We start from the raw sequence: 23275 nt of genomic DNA on the forward strand, positions 1-23275 counted from the left end.
TAAGAAGCTAAAATCAGAGAATGTTTGACTTTTTGCCTCCTGAGTGATTAAAATGGATAAATATTGATTATATAAATGCTCTGCTATGAATTACTAGCTATGATTTGTGGGAAGAACAAAAACAAGCAATGAGTCACAATGTCATTTAAAGTCAAGTTGCAAAAACTGCAGTTCCTCGAACGTCCACTCGAGGCTCCCAAAAAGAGTTTAATTCTCCATAGAGCTCCATGTTAAAATGTTCAACTTTACAGCAGACATAAACTAACTTTTACTCTCTTTTAGCTCCGTGTTTGGTCTCCACCACCTCCTGATGTAATTTTTGGCTCTTTTGGTGCTAAATGTTATCATCAAACAGCCCGTCAATTCTCAAAAAAGCTGCACTGTAACAAGATGTTTACCTCAAAAGGCGATCAAAAATGCATTTTATAGAAATATAGAAACGTTGTTTTTAGCTGACAGAGCAGACCAGGTGACAGTTAATGGATTTATGGAGGTTTAACTGATTAAAAAAACAGTCACTTGTTGCAGCTAAATTAGCATCTCAAGAGTGCTGAGAGGGTCAACGTTAACATTCACCTGGTTGTTATCTTGAATTCATTCGTTAGTTTGGCCGTCAGCACTGAGATCTACTGCATCATTTCTATCTGTTTTTACTCCAAACTAACTGACTTGTCACCCCTATTTAAAGTCCTGCTAATTCATGAGTGCCTTTGGACAAATTTATAACTAATTTAGCACATTTTTGAGTAGTTTTTGAAGAATTTCTTGCACTATAGACGCAATATGAGGGATTTCAGAGATATTTGGAGTCACTGTGGACAATGCTCACATTCCTCAGAAATGGTCCTCATTTCAAAATGAATAGATAGTAGCCAGAGCCATCTGGCACAGTTCTGGGAGTAAAAAAAAACATGGCAAGACCTGGGATTTCTAGTGTTAATCAGTATTGTGGAGTGCATCGAAACAATAAGTCGACTTTCACAAGATCCTCAAGTTTAAGTCAATTTCTTACATTTTTATTACTGTTGCACCATTTATACAAGTACATATAATTTTGAATGCATCAAATTTTCCATATCATCTTTTCGTTTTGTCTGAAATGAAACGTGGAAGTAGCGGCGGTGGGATGGAAATATCGACTGTAGTTGCCATGGATGCAGACTGGAGAAATCAAGATTATTTTTTATTTTTATTTCATTTTTTGTTTCCACTTGACCAAAAAGACAGGACTACAGGTTCACCCAAACCACGGACATGCAAGTTACTGAGTCAAGAGAGGAAGAAATAGAAAACAAAAACGAAACCGGGCGACACGCCACGTTCCTCCGTTTTCAGTTTGTTTCTGCTACGGTTGAAGTGCTGGGAGAAAATCGCTGCAAGTCGCTCGGACCAAACCCAAAAATCTGGCAGATGAACAGATGAAATGACCAAATATATACATGCAGATATCTGCAAGCATGCGCAGGTGGAAGGAGGAAGGTTGATCTGGAGGAAAGTGCAGTTTTAGGTTGCTGGTATCATAAAGGTCAGATAAGAGTTGAGTTTAAAAGACAAATTAATCTGCAAATTTGGATTTTCTAGTCACCATGTGGGGAGATTTACCTCTTGTGTTCTTGCATTTACCTTCCTTCCTTCTTTCTTTGTCTGTTTTTCTTTCTTTCAAGGTCTTTTCCAGCATCAAACAAACTTTTCACAACTTTCTTTCTTTAAAAAATGCTAAATATTGCTACTTGTCCCTCCACTGCTGCACACATGCACGTATAAGCGTCATGTATATATCTGAGAAAACATAAAGGAAGGGTGAAATGACTAAATATATACATGCAAATATCTGCAAATGTGCACAAGTGGAAGGAGGAAGGTTCATTTGGAGAAAAGTGCAGTTCTAGGTTGCTGGTATAGATTTGAGTTTAAATGTTGAATCAATCTGCAAATTCTGATTTTGATTTTTCACCATGAGGTGAGATTTACCTTCTGCATTCTTGCATTTACCTTACTTCCTTCTTTCTTTGTCTGTTTTTCTTTCTTTCAAGGTCTTTTCCAGCTTCCAACAAACTTTTCACAACTTTCTTTCTTTTAAAAATGCTATATAATAATAATATTGCTACTTTTCCCTCCGCTGCTGCACACATGCATGTATGTGTCACGTATACATCCAAAAAAAGTAAAAGGAAAATGCATGAAAGGTGAAAATGGCCAAATCAGAGGCTCCCTTCCATGTGCGAGGCTTTTCCATCCCATAAAGATGATGGGGTGGACTACGGTCGCCATAGAAACCATAGTGCACTGAGCCGGTTGGCTGAAATCCCACCGGATGTTGATCAATTTAAAATCTGACGTGGAGAAAACAGGAAATGATCTCATGTGAGGAGTTTATCTTCTAGTGATGTTGTCCAAACTGATATTAAACGGATTCATTGGCTGGAAAGTGTTTAATTAAAGTTGTTTAATGGCATTATTCTCATGATTTCCCCATATAACCCCCAAAATCCACTACATAAATGCCCTTTTTCTTTCTTTTTCGCAGATTTTGCTGCCAATAATTAACCAGGAAGTCATACTTTTACTCAAAGTCTCTGCCTTGTTGTTCACTTGCACTTGTATCTATTCCAGAAACCCCAAAATAAAGACGACAGCAGGACATTTGAGGCTCAGTTTTGTCTACTTTCCTCACAAAGACACAACTAAATGTTCGCTATCTGACGAAAGTCATCTTTTTATTATCAAAACTGACCTCAAACCTCCGAGACAAGGCTGTTTTTCCTGTTTCACCACGTCAGCGGTAGATACTAAACTAAAACCTCGCCATCTGTGCTGGAGTTTGTCAAGGATTGACTTTCTGAGAACATTTGTGAGGATCTTCTCAGTGAGGCTTTGCAGATTTTATAAGCATTACAAATGTTAAAAAACCGCTTAGTTTACTTACAATATACCTAAGGGTTTCAGTACAAAATGTAGAAGTTCATCTGAAAAATTCCTACAACTGATTAATGCATCTAAGAACGGGTTTCGTTCTGCAAAGCCAACTTCTGTCGACGCTTCAAATGTCCCAGAAAGTCGGAAAATCTAGAAGGGAGGATGAGCTGAAACAAAACCGAAAAAAACTGGAGGCTGAAGCCGAGAAGGCGACGCGCTGACAGATTCAGCAGATTCTTCGTCCACGGAGCTTCTGAAGCTTCAGGTCGAACCTCTGAATGAAGGACGATGACGTGGAATGAAGACAAAGACTCGTATCAAAGTTCAAATACTACAGCAGAAAAAAATAAAACATAACAATAATAATAGCAATAATCATCTCCTCATCCGACGAATCATCAGCATCATCACAATTATTATTATTATTGTTATCGTCAGGATATGGGCGGGCTAGTAAATTTCATTTTTTTAATCTTCATCCTTGTTGAGTTAGGTAATTTTATTTCTTCGTTTCCGAAAAGAAGCTGTCCATTAATCTTGAACTGCTACGGTTTGATCCTTGCTTGGTGCCTCTGTGGCATTCGCCTCCTTGGCCGGAGGTTCGGCTGGTGTTGAACTAGCGGCGGCGGCGGCCTCCTTGGGCGGCGCTGCTGCTGCCTCTGTGGTCTTGGGCTCAGGGGAGGCAGCTGGAGCCGCCTCGGCTTTGGCTGCTGGTGCCGCGGGGGCCTCAGTCTTTTTGGCGTCGGCCTCACCTTTGCTCTCGGCTGCCGGGGCCACCTTCGCCTCGGGCTCCTTGGTGGCGGGGGCCGACTCTTTGGCCGGAGCAGCGGCTGGTTTCTCCTCGGCCTTGGCGGGCTCCGAGCTCTTGGGAGGCTCTGTTTTGGACTCGGCGTTGGCGGCGGGCTTCTCGGCCTCCTTCGAGGCTGGAGCGTCATTCTTTTCCTCGTCTTTGGGCGCCGCAGCATCGGCCGCCGGCGCCTCCTTCGCCGCCGTGTCGTTGGCTACCTCCTTGGTGTCGGTGGCAGCCGGAGCTTCATCCTTGTTGTCTTTCGGCGCTTCGCTCTCCTCGGCGGAGGCTCCTTCGGCCTTGGCATCCTTGTCTTTGGCCTTGTCGTCATTTACGTTGTAGCCCTTCTTCTTTTTGCTTAGCTTGCCTCCCATTTTGAATCTCTGGCCTCTGAAACACAGAAAACAGCAAACATTAGCATTGTAGCATTAGCATCAGTCGACCATAAAGACAAACATTAAAACATCCAAAATTGAAATGAATTCACACTGAAATGACCTGAAAAGAGACTGCTTTTCTCGTTTACACCATCTTTCTTCACCGCAGAGGCTCAACCTTGTTGTATCTCTCACCTCTCACATCAGGAACTTCTAACTATAAATGTGAGGAAGTTTTTCAGCCCCAACAGGAGGAAATTAAAGTGTCAGTTACCGAGACTACCTTCATATCAAACAGGTTTTAAGTTCCTCAAAAAGCTGCAGAACTGAACTCAAACCTTCCACAGATGGTGTCAGTGCTTTTAATGTTTCATGCTGGTATCTAGACCTGGAAACTCCAAACCTGTTTTTATTCTCAGGAAGTCAAATATTTGTGTTTGGTTGAAGCCGATGCCACCAGTTTTACCAGGTTTAGGCCCCAACACTGGGTCGCTTTCATCTTTTTTTAGCATCGCCTCTAACAGTTCTGGCCATTCACCTACCATCACACTGATATGAGCCTTAAAGTTTACCCAGAATGACCTTTCTAAAGTTTTCTCTGGTGAATTATCAGAATAACACATCCAGGGAAACTATGATGTAGCCAACATTATATCAATCAAACTGATTTCAAAACAGCCAAAATCTGCTCAGAACGACTTAAGAAGTACACAATGATTTGTCCAAAACTTGTCCAAAATTTTAGAATTACAGACAGGAATTATAGTCAGCTGAAGTGGAATGAAGTTGACTACAGTTTTTAAACTCAAACTTGTTTTTCATTCAACAGAAATGTGCTCAAAATGAAAGTTGACCATAGTTACTCAAATTTTGACAAATTGTTGATAACATTGTGAAAAACGTCCAAAATTACACAAGAACAATCCAAACTTTCTCACTTTGTCCAAAATGATTCAAGGTGATGTCAGATTTTTCCAAAATTATCCATTTTTCCAAAATGACATAAAAGCTGTCCAAAATGGCAAATACTGTCCAAAATTTCTCAAAATGTGTCCAAAATAACTCAAAAACCTACAAATATGACAAAATGGTCAAAGAAAATACATAAAAATACACTGAAGTTGTCCAGAAGGACAAAGAAATTGCCCCAAATTTCTGAAAAAATGACTCAAAACCTAGAATCCCTGTAATTTTTTTCAAAATTATCTATTAATCTAAAATTATCCCATTTTTTTCAAAATTACACAAAAGTAATTCAAAATGTAACAATATTTTTTTTAAATTACAAAAAATGGGTCAAATTATGTCAAATTATCCAAAATTACACAAAAATTGTCTAAGATTTCTTGAAATTTGCCCAGACTTAAAAAAATCTGCCAAAATGACTCAAAAAATATTCAAAGTTAGTCAAAGTTATCCAAAAAAATTTAGACAAATGTTTTACAAAATTTCACACTGATAGAAAATTGTTTCAAAGTATTCAATATCCTCAAATTACTCTAAAACGACCCCAAAAAAATCAAAATGACTCCAAAAGTGTCCATAATTACACAAAAGTTGTTCAAAATTACTTGAAATTTACCAAAATGACAAAAAATCTGTCAAAATGACTCAAACAAATGTTCAATATTACTTAAAATTGATCAAAATTATCCCAAAAATGTCTTAAAATTACACAAACTTACTCAGGAACTAGACTTAGGAATGCTTGTGGTCAGCCTGAGGAAGTCATATGCTAGCCTAGGAATTGTAGCTGCTAGGCTAGGATTGCTAGTTGCTGCCCAGGAATGGTACCTGTTATCCTACGACTGCAAGCGGCTAGCCTGGGAATGCTAGTGGTTAGCCTTGGAATGCCAACTATTAGCACTGGAATGGCAGTTGTTATCCTAGGAACGCAGGTGGTTAGCCCGGGAATGCTAGTGGTAGCTAGTGATTACTCAAATTCCAATAAGCTTTAGATTGTGGCGCCTTTAGTGGATGTAAAACTGATCTGGTTGCAGTTTTTACCAAAAGTCAAATGTGTTTTTCATTCATCAGGTGTCATTAAAGTCATCCAAAATTTAAGATAAATCATCAAATTTTCTCAAAAATTGTTCAAAATGACCTCAGATTTGTCTAGAATGATCCCAAAAATGTTTAAAATGACATAAAAGTTGTGTTTAATCACTCAAAAATGATTCAAAATGAGTCAAATCTAGATTTTCCAGGTTTTTAAAACAACCTGCAAGTTGAAAAGTTGGATCTAAATCCTGAACCAGTCGTCTACCTGAACTCTGGAGGAGCTCAGAGGAGCTGGTTCTGGTTTTATTTGTCCTCCTAAATGAGTCTCGTGGTAACAAAACGCTGCCTCCTGGCTCTAATTAAACTTCCTGCCAAATTAGCAGTAAAAAGTGTTTCTTTTTTTATTATTCTGAGATGAGTTTGACCGGAGGCGATGATAAGATTCAACAGCAGCATCTGTTTTCACAACCGGAGCTTCAGAACAAATAAAGGCGATTCTATCTGCAGAAAAAGCTCCACACACCTGCAGCTTCCTGGCAAACCTGAACGCCTCACCATCTGCTGCTCCACAGGGGAGAAGGTTCACCATCAGGGGCGTCACAAACACAACCAGCAAACACTGGAGCTCTGTTTTCCAACATCTGAGGCTCAAATATGAATCATTTACCTCAATAGTCTCAGTTTTTTCTGCAGATACATCAGATTTTTTGACGATCAAAACCACCAAAACCTGCGAAGGACCACTTTAAAAGTCCAGAATGACAGAAACCAGATTCAGTCTTCAGATTGTGGCTCCGTTCATTCATCAGAAATGTGCTCACAATATTAGAAAAGTTGACCAAAATTACGCAAAAATCTAAAATTTGTCCAAAATGGTAAAAAAAAAAAAAAAAGAAATATAGCATAGAATGACACAAAAGTTTTCCAGAAGGACCAAAATTGTCACAAATTTCTCCAAAATGACTTAAAAACCTAAAATTTTTCCAAATGGTCCCAAAAAAAGGTTAAGATTGACACAATAATGACTCAAACCTGCTCACATTTCTATTAGCTTCAGATGGTGGCGCCGTTAGTGGACGTAAAACTGATCTGGATGCAGTTATTAAACTTAAATGTGCTCAAAACGTCATGAAAGACGTTCAAAATTACAGAAAACTGGTCCAACTTACCCAAATTAGTCCAAAATGACCAAAAAAAAAATGTTTAAAATGACACAAAATGATCCAAATGCATCAAATTTTGACAAATTGCTCAAATCATCATGAAAAATGTCAAAAATTACACCAGAATCATCCCGACTTTCTCAAAAATTTGTCCAAAACGGCTCAATATATACATAAAACTACTCAAATATTGTTCAAGCTGACATAAAATCTAGCAAAAATGATCCAAAACTGATTCAAATGACACGAAGTTGTCCAAAATTCTAAAAGAAAAAAAAAAAAAGGTCGAATTTTTTTTCAACGCACAAAATGGTCAAAAAAAATTGACCAAATGTGTCCAAAACAATCGACACGTGAGATTATGGCACCGTCAGTGGATGTAAAACTGATCTGGTTGCAGATTTTAAACTCAAACGTGCTTAAAACATCATGAAAATTAGTCCAGAATTAGTCAAAAAAATAGTTGTAAATGACACAAAAATGATCCATATTACTTAAATTTTGTCAAATTGCTCAAAACATCATGAAAAATGTCCAAAATTACAGAAAAATCATCCAAAAGTTGTCAATATTTCTTCAAAATTACTCAAAAATTGTTCAAAATTGCTAAAAATGTCTCCAAAATGACTCAGTATTTATATAAAATATTGTCCAAAATTATCCAAAACTGTTTTAAAAGACACAGTGATTATCCAGAGCACAGGTTTCTAATAATGTTATATTTTACATAAATTTTTTTTAGATAGTTTTATATTGTGACTCCTTTAGTTGATTATAAATGATCTCAGCTGCAGTTTTTTTTAAAGTGAAACGCGTTTTTATTTCATCAGAAGTCTTCCTGGAAGCCTCTTCCTCCACCAGCGGTGTCTGTCTCGGCGTTCTACGACCAACAAAGGATCCTCTGAGCAGCAGAACAACGATGTGGTTCTGTTTAGAACCGGGACGAGGAAACAAAAGACTGCATTTAACCTGGAGACGGAGGTCAGGGAAAAATGAACTCTAGTTTAGAGGAAACACAGAGATTAGTCAAGAAAGATAAGGTTAAAATAAATTATCTGTAAAAAAAATAATAAATAATATTATAATAAATAATCATTATAATAAATAATTATGAATATAATTAATTATTATTAAATAATAAATAATAACAAATGCAAATAAATGATAAAAATCCAATAAATATTCATATTCTGATTTGTTATTTGTTTTGGTTTGTTGCAATATTTCTCTGTAGGTTTTGCTGAATTTAGAATTTAATGAAAAACTGGTAAAAAAAATCAACACTTAAAAATATTTACTATTTTCCATCGTTTTAAATAAAAACAACTGAAAATGTAAACTTTAAAAACTGTGAAAATCACAGAAAATTATTATTTCTGAGATATTATTGAGAATCCAACAGGTAAAATAATTACTATTTTTCAAACTTAAAACTTTCTGCTTCGTTTGTCAATGTGGGTCATTTTTTGGTCTATTTTTTTGTGCTGCTTTTGTTGTTTTTATCTTTTTTTTGTTGTTTCATGTGTAGTTGTTTTGGATCTTGATTTTCTTGTTTTGTGCGTAATTTTTTCTCTTTTTGTTGTTTTGTGTCTTGTTTTTGTTGTTTTTCATCTTGTTTTTGTTGTTTTGTGTCTTGATTGTTTTGTGTTTTTTGTTTTGTCTTATGTAACCCTAAGCCTAGCATTTGTAAAATACCAGTAAATTATTTTTTATCACAAATTACTGTGAAAAACTGTTTAAAATGTATTTTTTTAACAACATGGCTCAAACAGTTTTGATCTTCCAGGGAACACACAGATTCATTAATGTTTTCTGTCATTTTACTGCATTGTTTATTTTTTTTAAGACAACAGGGACAGGTTTCCAAATATCAGTCAGATATCTGAGCTAAACCGCCTCATTCTGGTCAGCAGATGGAGACCTGCAGGAGGTCCAGGTCCAGTAAATCCTGACCTGGGATCAGATGATTAAAGGTCAAAGCTGTCCACTTCCAGGAGCTTCAGTGTCCTCAGATTTTTTCATCTGATTTATTAAAACACTTGTTTTTAAAACCTTGTCCATCCTGGATGTTTCTCTCATCGACTGTTTCTGAGCCACAATGATTTTATTTTGTCTTGTTTATCAATTTGGGTCATTTTTTTTCATGTTTCTGTCATTTTGTGTCTTGTTTTTGTTGTTTTGTGTCATTTTTTTGTTGTTTTACATGTAATTTTTGTTATTTGGGTCTCTACTTTTTGTTATTTTGTGTCTTGTTTTCTATCTTGTTTTTGTTGTTTTACATATTATTTATGTTATTTTGTGTCTTATTTTTGTCATTTGGTCTCTTTTTTATTGTTTTGCATCTCGCTTTTGTCATTTTGGGTCTTGTTTTTGTTGTTTTGTGTCTTGTTTTTGTCATTTCATGTCTCGTTGTTGTTTTGTGTGTTGCTTTTGTCATTTTATGTCTCATTTTTCTGGTTCTCGGTCTTGTTTTTGTGTTGCTTTGTTGTTTTGTGTTGTTTTTGTAATTTTGTGTCTGTTACGATCGTTTTATTTCCACACAATGTACATATTTAAATATTTCCATGTTGCCAGCCTCTAAATAAATCCTCTGATGAATTCTAATTGTGTTTAATCACTAATATCTGTTTTTAATACCTGATGCTGCACTGACGTTTTTATGCTCTGTTTTCATTATTTGTGCTTTCAATCTAACCTGTTGGTGTGAAACTGAGCACAGAGAGAATTTAATTTCATAAACAATGAACCTAAAGTGCTGGATCTCCTGTTCTTTGCAGTAAAAGTGACAGTGGTCTGGTTTTAGGCGGGTCTCTGGCACAGATAGATCCCATTGTGAGTCCAGCCTGAGGCTAAAAACAACACAGAGTCACACTGACCTCCATTTAAAAGCCCTGCTGGTGAAAACATCTACTCTCTGACTGCTCAGACCTCCACAGCAGCTTCTGTATCTATGCTCAGATTAAACACCTGAGAAGATGGCAAAAGCTGCTCAGTCCAGTTTATCTGCCCAGAATCTCCATGGAAACAGAACAACCAATAAGGAGACAGAACTCACAGATCATATTCCAGTCATCCACAGGTGTTACCTGCACTGGAAAAATGGGAAAAGGCCAAGTTTGAAGCCCCTAAAAACTCTGTAGTTTATCTGTACATCATCAGTGGAAAGACGTTCCACCATCATCAGTACAAAGATGTTCCATCATCATCTGTAGAAACATGTTCCAACATCATCTATAGAAAGATGTTCCACCATCATCTATAGAAAGATGTTCCACCATCATCTATAGAAAGATGTTCCACCATCATCTATAGAAAGATGTTCCACCATCATCAGCAGAAAGATGTTCCACCATCATCTATAGAAAGATGTTCCACCATCATCTATAGAAAGATGTTCCACCATCATCAGTAGAAAGATGTTCCACCATCATCAGTAGAAAGATGTTCCACCATCATCAGCAGAAACATGTTCCACCATCATCTATAGAAAGATGTTCCACCATCATCAGCAGAAAGATGTTCCACCATCATCAGCAGAAAGATGTTCCACCATCATCTATAGAAAGATGTTCCACCATCATCTATAGAAAGATGTTCCACCATCATCTATAGAAAGATGTTCCACCATCATCTGTAGAAACATGTTCCACCATCATCAGCAGAAACATGTTCCACCATCATCTATAGAAAGATGTTCCACCATCATCAGCAGAAAGATGTTCCACCATCATCTATAGAAAGATGTTCCACCATCATCAGTAGAAAGATGTTCCACCATCATCAGTAGAAAGATGTTCCACCATCATCAGCAGAAACATGTTCCACCATCATCTATAGAAAGATGTTCCACCATCATCTATAGAAAGATGTTCCACCATCATCAGCAGAAAGATGTTCCACCATCATCTATAGAAAGATGTTCCACCATCATCAGTAGAAAGATGTTCCACCATCATCTGTAGAAACATGTTCCACCATCATCTATAGAAACATGTTCCACCATCATCTATAGAAAGATGTTCCACCATCATCTATAGAAAGATGTTCCACCATCATCAGTAGAAAGATGTTCCACCATCATCAGTAGAAAGATGTTCCACCATCATCAGCAGAAAGATGTTCCACCATCATCAGTAGAAAGATGTTCCACCATCATCAGTAGAAAGATGTTCCACCATTATCTATAGAAAGATGTTCCACCATCATCTATAGAAAGATGTTCCACCATCATCTATAAAAAAGATGTTCCACCATCATCAGCAGAAACATGTTCCACCATCATCTATAGAAAGATGTTCCACCATCATCAGTAGAAAGATGTTCCACCATCATCTATAGAAAGATGTTCCACCATCATCTATAAAAAGATGTTCCAGCATCATCTATAGAAAGATGTTCCACCATCATCAGTATAAAGATGTTCCACCATCATCTATAGAAAGATGTTCCACCATCATCTATAAAAAGATGTTCCAGCATCATCTATAGAAAGATGTTCCACCATCATCAGTATAAAGATGTTCCACCATCATCTATAGAAAGATGTTCCACCATCATCTATAGAAAGATGTTCCACCATCATCTATAGAAAGATGTTCCACCATCATCTATAGAAAGATGTTCCACCATCATCAGTAGAAAGATGTTCCACCATCATCAGTAGAAAGATGTTCCACCATCATCAGCAGAAACATGTTCCACCATCATCTATAGAAAGATGTTCCACCATCATCAGTAGAAAGATGTTCCACCATCATCAGTAGAAAGATGTTCCACCATCATCAGTAGAAAGATGTTCCACCATTATCTATAGAAAGATGTTCCACCATCATCTATAGAAAGATGTTCCACCATCATCAGCAGAAACATGTTCCACCATCATCTACAGAAAGATGTTCCACCATCATCAGTAGAAAGATGTTCCACCATCATCTATAGAAAGATGTTCCACCATCATCTATAAAAAGATGTTCCACCATCATCTATAGAAAGATGTTCCACCATCATCAGCAGAAACATGTTCCACCATCATCTATAGAAAGATGTTCCACCATCATCAGTAGAAAGATGTTCCACCATCATCTATAGAAAGATGTTCCACCATCATCTATAAAAAGATGTTCCAGCATCATCTATAGAAAGATGTTCCACCATCATCAGTATAAAGATGTTCCACCATCATCTATAGAAAGATGTTCCACCATCATCTATAAAAAGATGTTCCAGCATCATCTATAGAAAGATGTTCCACCATCATCAGTATAAAGATGCTCCACCATCATCTATAAAAAGATGTTCCACCATCATCTATAAAAAGATGTTCCACCATCATCTATAAAAAGATGTTCCAGCATCATCTATAGAAAGATGTTCCACCATCATCAGTATAAAGATGTTCCACCATCATCTATAGAAAGATGTTCCACCATCATCAGTAGAAAGATGTTCCACCATCATCTATAGAAAGATGCTCCACCATCATCTATAAAAAGATGTTCCACCATCATCTATAAAAAGATGTTCCACCATCATCTATAAAAAGATGTTCCAGCATCATCTATAGAAAGATGTTCCACCATCATCAGTATAAAGATGTTCCACCATCATCTATAGAAAGATGTTCCACCATCATCAGTAGAAAGATGTTCCACCATCATCTATAGAAAGATGCTCCACCATCATCTATAGAAAGATGTTCCAGCATCATCTATAGAAAGATGTTCCACCATCATCAGTATAAAGATGTTCCACCATCATCTATAGAAAGATGTTCCACCATCATCAGTAGAAAGATGTTCCACCATCATCTATAAAAAGATGCTCCACCATCATCTATAAAAAGATGTTCCACCATCATCTATAAAAAGATGTTCCAGCATCATCTATAGAAAGATGTTCCACCATCATCAGCAGAAAGATGTTCCACCATCATCTATAGAAAGATGTTCCACCATCATCAGTAGAAAGATGTTCCACCATCATCTGTAGAAACATGTTCCACCATCATCAGCAGAAACATGTTCCACCATCATCTATAGAAAGATGTTCCACCATCATCAGTAGAAAGATGTTCCACCATCATCAGTAGAAAGATGTTCCACCATCATCAGAAGAAAGATGTTCCACCATCATCAGTAGAAAGATGTTCCACCATCATCTGTAGAAACATGTTCCACCATCATCAGCAGAAACATGTTCCACCATCATCTATAGAAAGATGTTCCACCATCATCAGTAGAAAGATGTTCCACCATCATCAGTAGAAAGATGTTCCACCATCATCAGCAGAAACATGTTCCACCATCATCTATAGAAAGATGTTCCACCATCATCAGTAGAAAGATGTTCCACCATCATCTATAGAAAGATGTTCCACCATCATCAGTATAAAGATGTTCCACCATCATCTATAGAAAGATGTTCCACCATCATCTATAGAAAGATGTTCCACCATCATCTATAAAAAGATGTTCCACCATCATCAGTAGAAAGATGTTCCACCATCATCTATAGAAAGATGTTCCACCATCATCAGTAGAAAGATGTTCCACCATCATCTATAGAAAGATGCTCCACCATCATCTATAAAAAGATGTTCCACCATCATCTATAAAAAGATGTTCCACCATCATCTATAAAAAGATGTTCCAGCATCATCTATAGAAAGATGTTCCACCATCATCAGTATAAAGATGTTCCACCATCATCTATAGAAAGATGTTCCACCATCATCAGTAGAAAGATGTTCCACCATCATCTATAGAAAGATGCTCCACCATCATCTATAGAAAGATGTTCCAGCATCATCTATAGAAAGATGTTCCACCATCATCAGAAGAAAGATGTTCCACCATCATCTATAGAAAGATGTTCCATCATCATCAGTAGAAAGATGTTCCACCATCATCTATAAAAAGATGCTCCACCATCATCTATAAAAAGATGTTCCACCATCATCTATAGAAAGATGTTCCAGCATCATCTATAAAAAGATGTTCCAGCATCATCTATAGAAAGATGTTCCACCATCATCAGTATAAAGATGTTCCACCATCATCTATAGAAAGATGTTCCACCATCATCAGTAGAAAGATGTTCCACCATCATCAGTAGAAAGATGTTCCACCATCATCAGCAGAAAGATGTTCCACCATCATCTATAGAAAGATGTTCCACCATCATTTATAGAAAGATGTTCCACCATCATCAGAAGAAAGATGCTCCACCATCATCTATAGAAAGATGCTCCACCATCATCTATAGAAAGATGTTCCACCATCATCAGTATAAAGATGTTCCACCATCATCAGTATAAAGATGTTCCACCATCATCAGTATAAAGATGTTCCACCATCATCTATAGAAAGATGTTCCACCATCATCTATAAAAAGATGCTCCACCATCATCTATAAAAAGATGTTCCACCATCATCTATAAAAAAGATGTTCCACCATCATCAGTAGAAAGATGTTCCACCATCATCAGTAGAAAGATGTTCCACCATCATCAGTAGAAAGATGTTCCACCATCATCAGTAGAAAGATGTTCCACCATCATCTGTAGAAAGATGTTCCACCATCATCAGTAGAAAGATGTTCCACCATCATCTACAGAAAGATGTTCCACCATCATCTATAAAAAGATGTTCCACCATCATCAGTAGAAAGATGTTCCACCATCATCAGTAGAAAGATGTTTCTGCATGCTGAATGTATCTCCAGCTATTTTCTCCCCCTTTCACCGTTTCTGCCGCATTTATTTCATTCATTCAGTAGCTTTGGTTTTTTTCTCAGACTCTCGTTTCCTTGTTTGGCATCTGGTTTTTGCAGTTTTCTGTCTAGTTTATGTCATTCTGTCTTGTTTTTGTCATGTCATGTCTAGTTTTTGTGGTTTTGCATCTTGTTTTTGTTGTTTTGTATCTTGTTTTTGTTGTTTTGTATCTCATTTTTGCGATTTTGTCTCTTTTTTTACTTTGTGTCTCGTTTTGGCTGTTTTGTGTCTTGTTTTTGCCGTTTTTCTTATTTTGCATGTTGTTTTTGCTGTTTGTTGTCTCGTTTTTGTGATTTTGTATCTCATTTTTGTGATTTTGTGTCTCTTTTTTTACTTTGTGTCTTGTTTGGCTGTTTTGTGTCTTGTTTTTGCTGTTTTTCTTATTTTGCATGTTGTTTTTGCTGTTTGTTGTCTCGTTTTTTGTGATTTTGTGTCTCATTTTTGTGATTTTGTTTCTCTTTTTTGTGATTTTGGGTGTCATTTTTGCTGCTGCATCTCGTTTTTGTCATTTGTGTCTTGTTTATGTCTTTTCATGTCTAGTTTTTATTGTTTTGCATGAAATTTTTGTCATTTTTTGTCTAGTTTTTGTTGTTTGGGGTTCAAGATTTTGCAACATTAGCTTATAAAATCATTATTGTTTCTGGTTAGCTTAGCTTAGCATATAGGCTAAAATAAACGCCTCTTCATTAATTACCAGTTACCGTGTTGTATTTCTGCTGTTTCACCTGAACACTAACTCTGGTGTCAAAAACAGCATTAAGTGTATTTTTAGGGGAGTTCTGAGCCTGATGAAGTGTTTTTTTTCAGGTTTTTGTGACGGGATGAAGCGGCTCAGCGCTTCTCGTCTCCCACTCCGTCCTCCAGCTGGCTGATTCCAGGCCAGTCTGTTTCTCCGGCTGCAGCAGGGGGCTGGGCGGGAAAACTGGAGCAGAAAATCTGGCCCAATCACACACAGAGACACAAAATAAAAAAGGAAAAAGAAAAACACACTGAGCACAGGCTTTCTGCAGCGAGATGGAAGAAAGAAAAAGAGCTGAGGTGCTGCGAGCGCTCGGTCAGGAGGCCGGTCTGAGACGTTCAGGCAGCAGACTGGAGTCCATGACGAGGCTTTAAGACGGTTCTGCTGACGTTCTCCCACAGCGCCGAGCTATTTTAATAAAATAAAAACCAAGCGGTGTTCTCTCCTTCTGCTTGAATAGACGGAGCAGCGATGGATGCACCATCTGTGGAAGTGGCCCCGGTCCCCTGAGTGGCGCTAACAGCAGCACCAGCGGCTAAATCCATAAAACAGTAAACAGTGTTCAGTCTGCAGGAGCTTCAGCAGCATGAAGATAAATCCATAAAACAGTAAACAGTGTTCAGTCTGCAGGAGCTTCAGCAGCATGAAGATAAATCCATAAAACAGTAAACAGTGTTCAGTCTGCAGGAGCTTCAGCTGCATGAAGATAAATCCCTCCGAGTCAGAATCACAGGTGTCAAATTTAAACCATGTCCGAGTTAATATGCATCTTGTTTTTGCTGCTTTTTTCAATCTTGTTTTTGTCATTTTATCTCGTTTTCGTCATTTTTATTGAGTTTTTTCCTTTTGTTTTCTCACTTTCATAGTTTTTTTATCACATTTTTAACATTTTTATCTCTTGTTTGTCATTTTCATCTTGCTTTTGTCATTTTTATCAAATTTTTTGTCATTTTTATCTCATTTTTTCATTTTTTATCCCATTTTGGTTGTTTTGCATCTTATTTTTGTTGTTTTGCATCTTATTTTTTGTAATTTTTGTCTTGTTTTTGGTGGTTAGGATCTTGTTTTTGCAGCTTTCCTGCAAAATATGACAAAGCTACGAACTCCTTTGTGACAAAAACGTATTTTTATGTTGCCTGTGCAAAGTTTGCATTGGCTTTAAGTCGCTTATATTAACTTTGATTAAAAAAAATTGCAAAAATTACATGCAGAATAAAAACTAGACACAAAACAACAAATATAACACAAAACAAAATCAGGACACAAAATGACAAGAACAAGATAAAAAAGACAAAAACAAGATAAAACTTGGCATCTGTATGAATATTTTTGGCGTTACCTGACATGTTTGTAGGTTTTTTTATCTGTCAAAACTTTTCATTCGAAGTGTAAAACATCCCATAAGCGACCAACAGACCAGTTAAATCAGGCGTACATCATTAAACCAGTGAGTTTCAAGGCTATAAATAAGCTTGTAGTCAACATTTTAACAAAAAAAAAAGTCAAACCAAGGGTAGAAGTAGTACAAATTTATCTTTACAACGTCTAAAACAATGTCTTCCTGCTTTGTTTACATCACTTCCTGCCAGAAGAAACTCTGTTGGTCAAATAAAAAGTCACTCAGAGTTTTCATCAGTCTGGATATTTCTGACTGTGTTGATGCAGAAATCTCCTGGACAGACTCAGTAGGAGAATTCATGTCGACTTTCTTTCCATCCAGACGAACTTGTGGAGGATTTATTAAAATGCCACCGACTCCCCGCAGACGGACGTGATCGCTTTCTGTGTTGTCTAGTCTGCAGCCCAGCGGAGCGTTTGGAGAATTCTTTTCTTTTTATTTCAAACATCTGAAAGCTCCTCGCCGGCTTTCATCTCGGCCGACTTCGTCCTCGGACTCCTAAGCAGCCAAACACAGCGGCTCTCTGTGGTCCTATCAATGAGCCTCTCCGGCCCGGAGTTTCCTCCAGAGCTGTCAGTCTGAGGACGGATCGTCTACAGACCAACCAGTGGGTTATTAGTCATTAGTTTCTATGTGGAGGACAGTTTGTGGAGTTAGACGACTTTGTTGACGTCCTGCTTTGAGTTGTGATGATCCACTGTCTAACTCCAAAACTTTGAGATGAAAGGGTGATAATAATAAAACCCAAACTTAGAATTCACCTTTATTTAGCAGGACTTGTGCATCTTCACACAACAGTCAGAGCTCAACCAACATTCACGAATCTTTTACATCGTTGCTGAAGATTTCCTCATCGGCGAAACCCTTGACACCATCATTTTTGTTTAGATATTGCATTTTATTGCGTTTTATGGTTTCCTGTAGTAATTGTGCAGCATTTTGCGATAAATCAAACTCTGACTGATCTTTCTGTGCGTCTAAATGAGAGTTAAAAGATGAAACTGTGTCAGAAATGCGAGGAAACGTCAGAATCCAGGCTGAAAATAAACCCTGTCCGATGAATCGACGGCATTCTTTCGGAGTCTCTGATGTCTTCTGAAGGCTCGTCTCGTTTCTTCTGAAGTCTTCTCCTCACACGTCTTCTCCTCTCCGACCTGTAATACTTTTGTCGTTCCGTCCTGATCTACGGCCTCGTTTCTCCTGAGAAACGTTGAGGAGACTTTGTTCTCGTCTGACACATCCAGGTCACCGCTCAGGTTCTGTTAAGCGACGATCAGGTGATAATAAAGCTTCAGTACCTTTGGAAAAATCACACCAAACTCACCGGATTAACAACGTACGGCTGATTTAACTGGCCCATTTGTCGTTCTAAAACCTTTCATTCGAGGTGTATAAACGACAAATGGGCCAGTTAAATCAGCCGTACGTCGTTAATCCGACGTTAGTCAAACTTGGCATCAATATGAATATTATCGTCCTTATACTCATACTGATGACAAGTTTGACTGAATTTAGTGACTTTTTATTCGACCAACACATTTCTTCTGGCTTAAAATGATGCAAACAAGCAACAAAACACAGCAAGACGTTAGGGTTGAAATGTTACAGACAAATTTGAGCTATTTCTCAGTTACTTTTGACATTTTTGATGAAAAACTTAATTTATATTATATAACCGGCTTTAAACTTAAAACTACATGATTTTACCAACTAGATGAAGCAGTTTCATGATGATTTCATGACATAAGAATTTTAATTCTAACTGTAACCCTAGACCACTCTGGAAGACACAAACCTTTGAACCCATTGTTCTCCAAAAACAACAGAAAGTGGATCAGACCACTCTTCCCTTATTGTCTATGATGCTTCAAAATGTGTCCAAAATGGCTTGAAAATGATCCAGAACTACAAAAAATTTGTCCAGAAATGATCTAAAACGATGAAAATTTGCTCAGAATGAGATGAAAATAGTCTAAAATGTCTGGAAAAGGATCCAGAATGAGTCAGAATTTCTCTCAAATGATCAAAAATGATCCGGAAAGACTGAAAATTTGAATAATGATGCTAAATTTGTCCAAGATGCTTTAAAAACCATCCAAAATGACTCAAATGTGTCTAAAATGACTTCAAAATTATCCAAAATTGCAGAAAATGTGTCCAGAATTACACAAAAAATGGTCAGAAATGACACAAATCTGTTCAGAATGAACTAAAAAATTACTTAAAATGACTGGAAATATGCAGATCGACATGATGTGGTTAGAAGCAGAGTGGTCTAATCCAGACCAAAATCTAAGTTTTATATAGCTTGTGTAATATTTTATGGACTAGATTTTAGTGTCAGAGTGGTCTAACCCACAACCCAAATACGGTGTTATAGTGGAGTGTTAGACCATTCTGGAAAACACTAAACTTTGAATCCATTTCTCTCAAAAAACAACAGAAAGTGGGTCAGACCACTCTGCTTCCAAACCCTTATTGTCCAAGATGCTTCAGAAATGATGCAAAATGATCCACAATTACAGAAAATTTGTCCAGAAATGATCAAAAAATGCAAAACGTTGTTCAGAATGACATGAAAATTGTCTAAAATGTCTGAAAAATGATCCAAAATCAGTCAGATTTTCTCTCAAATGTCCAAAAAATCATCCAGAATCACTCAAAATTAATGTAAAATTAATTGAAAATGAACCAAAATTACAGATAATGTATCTGAATGAATTACACAAAAGTTGTCAGAAATGACACAAATCTTCCCACAATTAATGAAAAATGCCCCAAAATGACTTCAATCTGCAGGTACCTGAACGCACCGTCACATATCCTTAAAACCACTGAAAGACGCTGACAAAATGCAGCTTCTGTCCGGTTCCAAACGGTCATTTTATACACCTAGGACCAAAATCATTCATACTGACACATTTTTATTCAACCTTAGAGCTTCAGTCTGTAGATTTTTGACAGACGAACTCAGAAGACAAACCTTGAATCTGTCCTGACAGAGCTGCAGGTACCTGAACGCACCGCCACCCCTGGCCTCCGAGGCCTCGTCTAGACAGCGGATCCGTTGAAGCCTCGGCTAATGTGACTGATGGGAGCTGACAGATGCGTTCGCTGGCTGTTTTCTCAGACTGATAAGAGACCAGAGGAGGCCAAGGACGGCGGCGGCGAAGCCTCAAGGCCTGTCTGATGTTTACACGCTCTCCAACCCGTCGCCTGAACTCAACACTGCTGGTTTTCTGCCTTGTCTGGGTGACTTTCTCAGGGCTGAAGTAACTCCTGGATGCTACACTAACAGACGGTGTGGAACCATGAATTCATCAGAAAAGCCTCCGGTGGGTCGGAGGTCTGGGTGGCCGAGCTTCAGTCCAGGCCCAGTCTGGAGCCTCGTGAGCGGGCGTGAAGCGACTCGCCCGGCGGCTCCTCTGGGACCAAATGAGTCAAACAGCAGCTGGATGAAGCTAGCGAGAAGCTACGCTAACGCAGAAAACTCCACCAATCACATCCATCAATCAATCAATCCACAGACATTAATTTATATCATCGAACCTCTTTCCAAATGAAACCGACATGATTTACGAATAAATGAAGCAGTTTTTTTATTTCATTCGCCTAAAAATATCCATACAGACGCCAACTTTTCACTGAATTTTGCAAAAACAACACAAAGTGGGTCAGACAACTCTGCTTATTGTCCAAGGTGCTTCAGAAATGATCCAAAAAGATTCAAAATGTGTCCACAATGACTTGAAAATGACCCAGAATTACTGGAACATTTTTCAGAAATTATCTGAATCAATGAAAATTTGCTCAGAATGACATGAAAATAGTCTAAAACGACTGAAAAAAGATCCAAAATCAGTCCGAATTTTTTTGTAAATGATTAAATGTGATCCAAAATGACTCATAATTTGTCAGCAGGCTACACTACCACAGAAAACACAAGACATCCATCAATCCACAACTCAGCACTCAAAAACACTTATAATTAACCGTCTTTAGAGTCTAAAACTGCTGATTTTTGGATTCAGTTTGAAGAAAAATTAGCCACAGACTTGTCTTCGTGTCACTTGTGATGGAAAAATTGAATTAATTTATATCATCCGACCTCTTTCCAAATGAAACCAACATAATTTACCGATAAACAAAGCAGTTTCTTTTAATTCATATGCCTAAAAATACTCAAACGGACGCTAACATTTCACTGAATTTGGTAAATTTTTATTCGACTGACACATTCCTTCTGGCAGGAAGTGACGTAAACAAGCGACAAACGGCAGAAAAACACTGCGCCAGAAGTGTGAACGATGTTTATTTTTGACTTTTTTGATGAACAGTTACATTCATTTATATCATCAAACCTCTTTCCAAATGAAACTGACATGATTTTACCAATAAATGAAGCAAATTTGCGACAAAAGAACTTGTATTTTATGTTGTTAAGCTCAAAATTATTTGACAAATTGGTTTCTTCTGACTGGCAGAAGTCATCAAGCCAATTTCTTTAAGTTACCACAACTTAGTTTCAGATCAACGCAGAAATTACACAGAATATTAAAGTGAAGCAACATGATATCAAATAACAACTTAAATAGTTGCTGTAAAAAATCTGTAAATTAGACAGGTAGTCTAATCTTGCAGCTGTTTATGTATTAAATGGTGGTAATAGAACACTGAACTACTTTTTAGAGTGAAATTTACCTCTAGTTTACTGATTTTTTTAATCATTGTAGCTGTCATATTGCATTTCTGAGTTTCCTCCTCCTTCCTTGTGGTTGTTCTGTTTGCATCGACGTTATACTGCAGTGAAAAATAAGGACAAAATTTGACATTAAAGGAAAAAACACCAAAAAACACAACAAAATAGCCAAAATTATGTTGGACTGTGGCTTTAAAATAAAAAGACGTGCTGCCAGTTTGCAGGTTGCAAATCTGACGTCTCCTTTTAAAGATAAAAAACTGAACTTTTCTTGACGTCAAAAGCCTCGGTGAGATCAGGTTGGGAGATTTTGATGCTTTACGCTAACGAGGATCTCAGACAAACATTTACACGCAGTCTAGAGTTTTATCTAAATCAGGTCCATCGCATTACTTTTAAAAAAACACCCACCCTGTCTGAAGCTAATCTGAGGTTAGCTGAGAGGCTGGATCCATCAAAGTGCTAATGCAAAGAGACAGTTTAGGCCTACAGCCAGTTTGGAGTCCCCAGTTTATACAGTTAACCCAGTAGGCTCGATTCTGGATGGTTATGAACAGGAAGAACATGGAAACTAGATCTGATCGGAAGCCAGGTGAGGCAGCTTTGACTGATCAGACATCTGCATGAACATGGGTCCAATCCTTTAATTACATTCAAATAATTCATAAAGGGAGGACATTATTAGCAGCAGGATGCTAGCCATGCTAATTTTTAGGTCATTTTCTAAACCGATGATCAGCAGTGTTACTAAACAACGATGGATCAATACAAAGTCACCTGTGTTCAGAACACCTGTCAATCATCTATGACCTAGCTGACACCCATCAAACATCGGAGGTCATTAACCACCACAGAAGTCTTTGTCATGGTGCCCATTGCTAGCTAAGCTCCCACAATGCTTTGTATTATCGGCTAAGTTTCTCGACCAGTTTACATCACATCACACTAAAATCTTTAATTTTCATGAAAAATCATGCTCTATAATTGTCATTTTGAGCATAATTTCTGTGCTTTGTGCTAAGAAAACATGTCATTTCTAGCTAGTGCAGCAGCGTGGTAGTTAATCGTGGCTAATCTAGTTTGGCTTCATTCTTGAGGAAACTGTTAAAAAAGGCTTAAAAAGTAATTTTTTTTCAATCTTGGGGAACTATAATGAGGTTTAGAAAAAGCAAAAACATACATGGTTACATTTTCAGTCATATAGCCACCATTTTTCTATAAACAAGTGGTGTTCAGGTGGAAAACAGAAAACAGATGGCATCCAATGATATTTCTAACAAAACTTTGTCTAAAAAGGTTTGCGACACTGATTCTTGGTTTCAACTAGAGATTTAAGACTTTCCAACAAGCTCACACATGGACTCGATATATCAGATAAAAAAGTTCAGAAATGACCTCCAGTTTGCAATATCTCTGCTGGATA

The 23275-nt window shown here is 37.4% G+C and overlaps 1 protein-coding gene across 1 annotated transcript in view; it reads right to left on the reverse strand.

Annotated features, from left to right (window-relative positions):
- Positions 1-989: 989 nt before the first annotated feature.
- Positions 990-23275, reverse strand: part of basp1 (brain abundant, membrane attached signal protein 1) — a 61368-nt gene continuing 39082 nt past the window's right edge. Inside the window, exon 2 of the mRNA XM_022202177.2 lies at positions 990-4093. Within this exon, the coding sequence (XP_022057869.1) occupies positions 3448-4077 (630 nt within the window). The 5' untranslated portion in view covers positions 4078-4093 and the 3' untranslated portion in view covers positions 990-3447. The remainder of the gene's footprint in view (positions 4094-23275) is intronic.

This window comes from Acanthochromis polyacanthus, chromosome 9 (assembly GCF_021347895.1).
Source record: "Acanthochromis polyacanthus isolate Apoly-LR-REF ecotype Palm Island chromosome 9, KAUST_Apoly_ChrSc, whole genome shotgun sequence".
In the NCBI taxonomy this organism is placed as follows: Eukaryota; Metazoa; Chordata; class Actinopteri; family Pomacentridae; genus Acanthochromis; species Acanthochromis polyacanthus.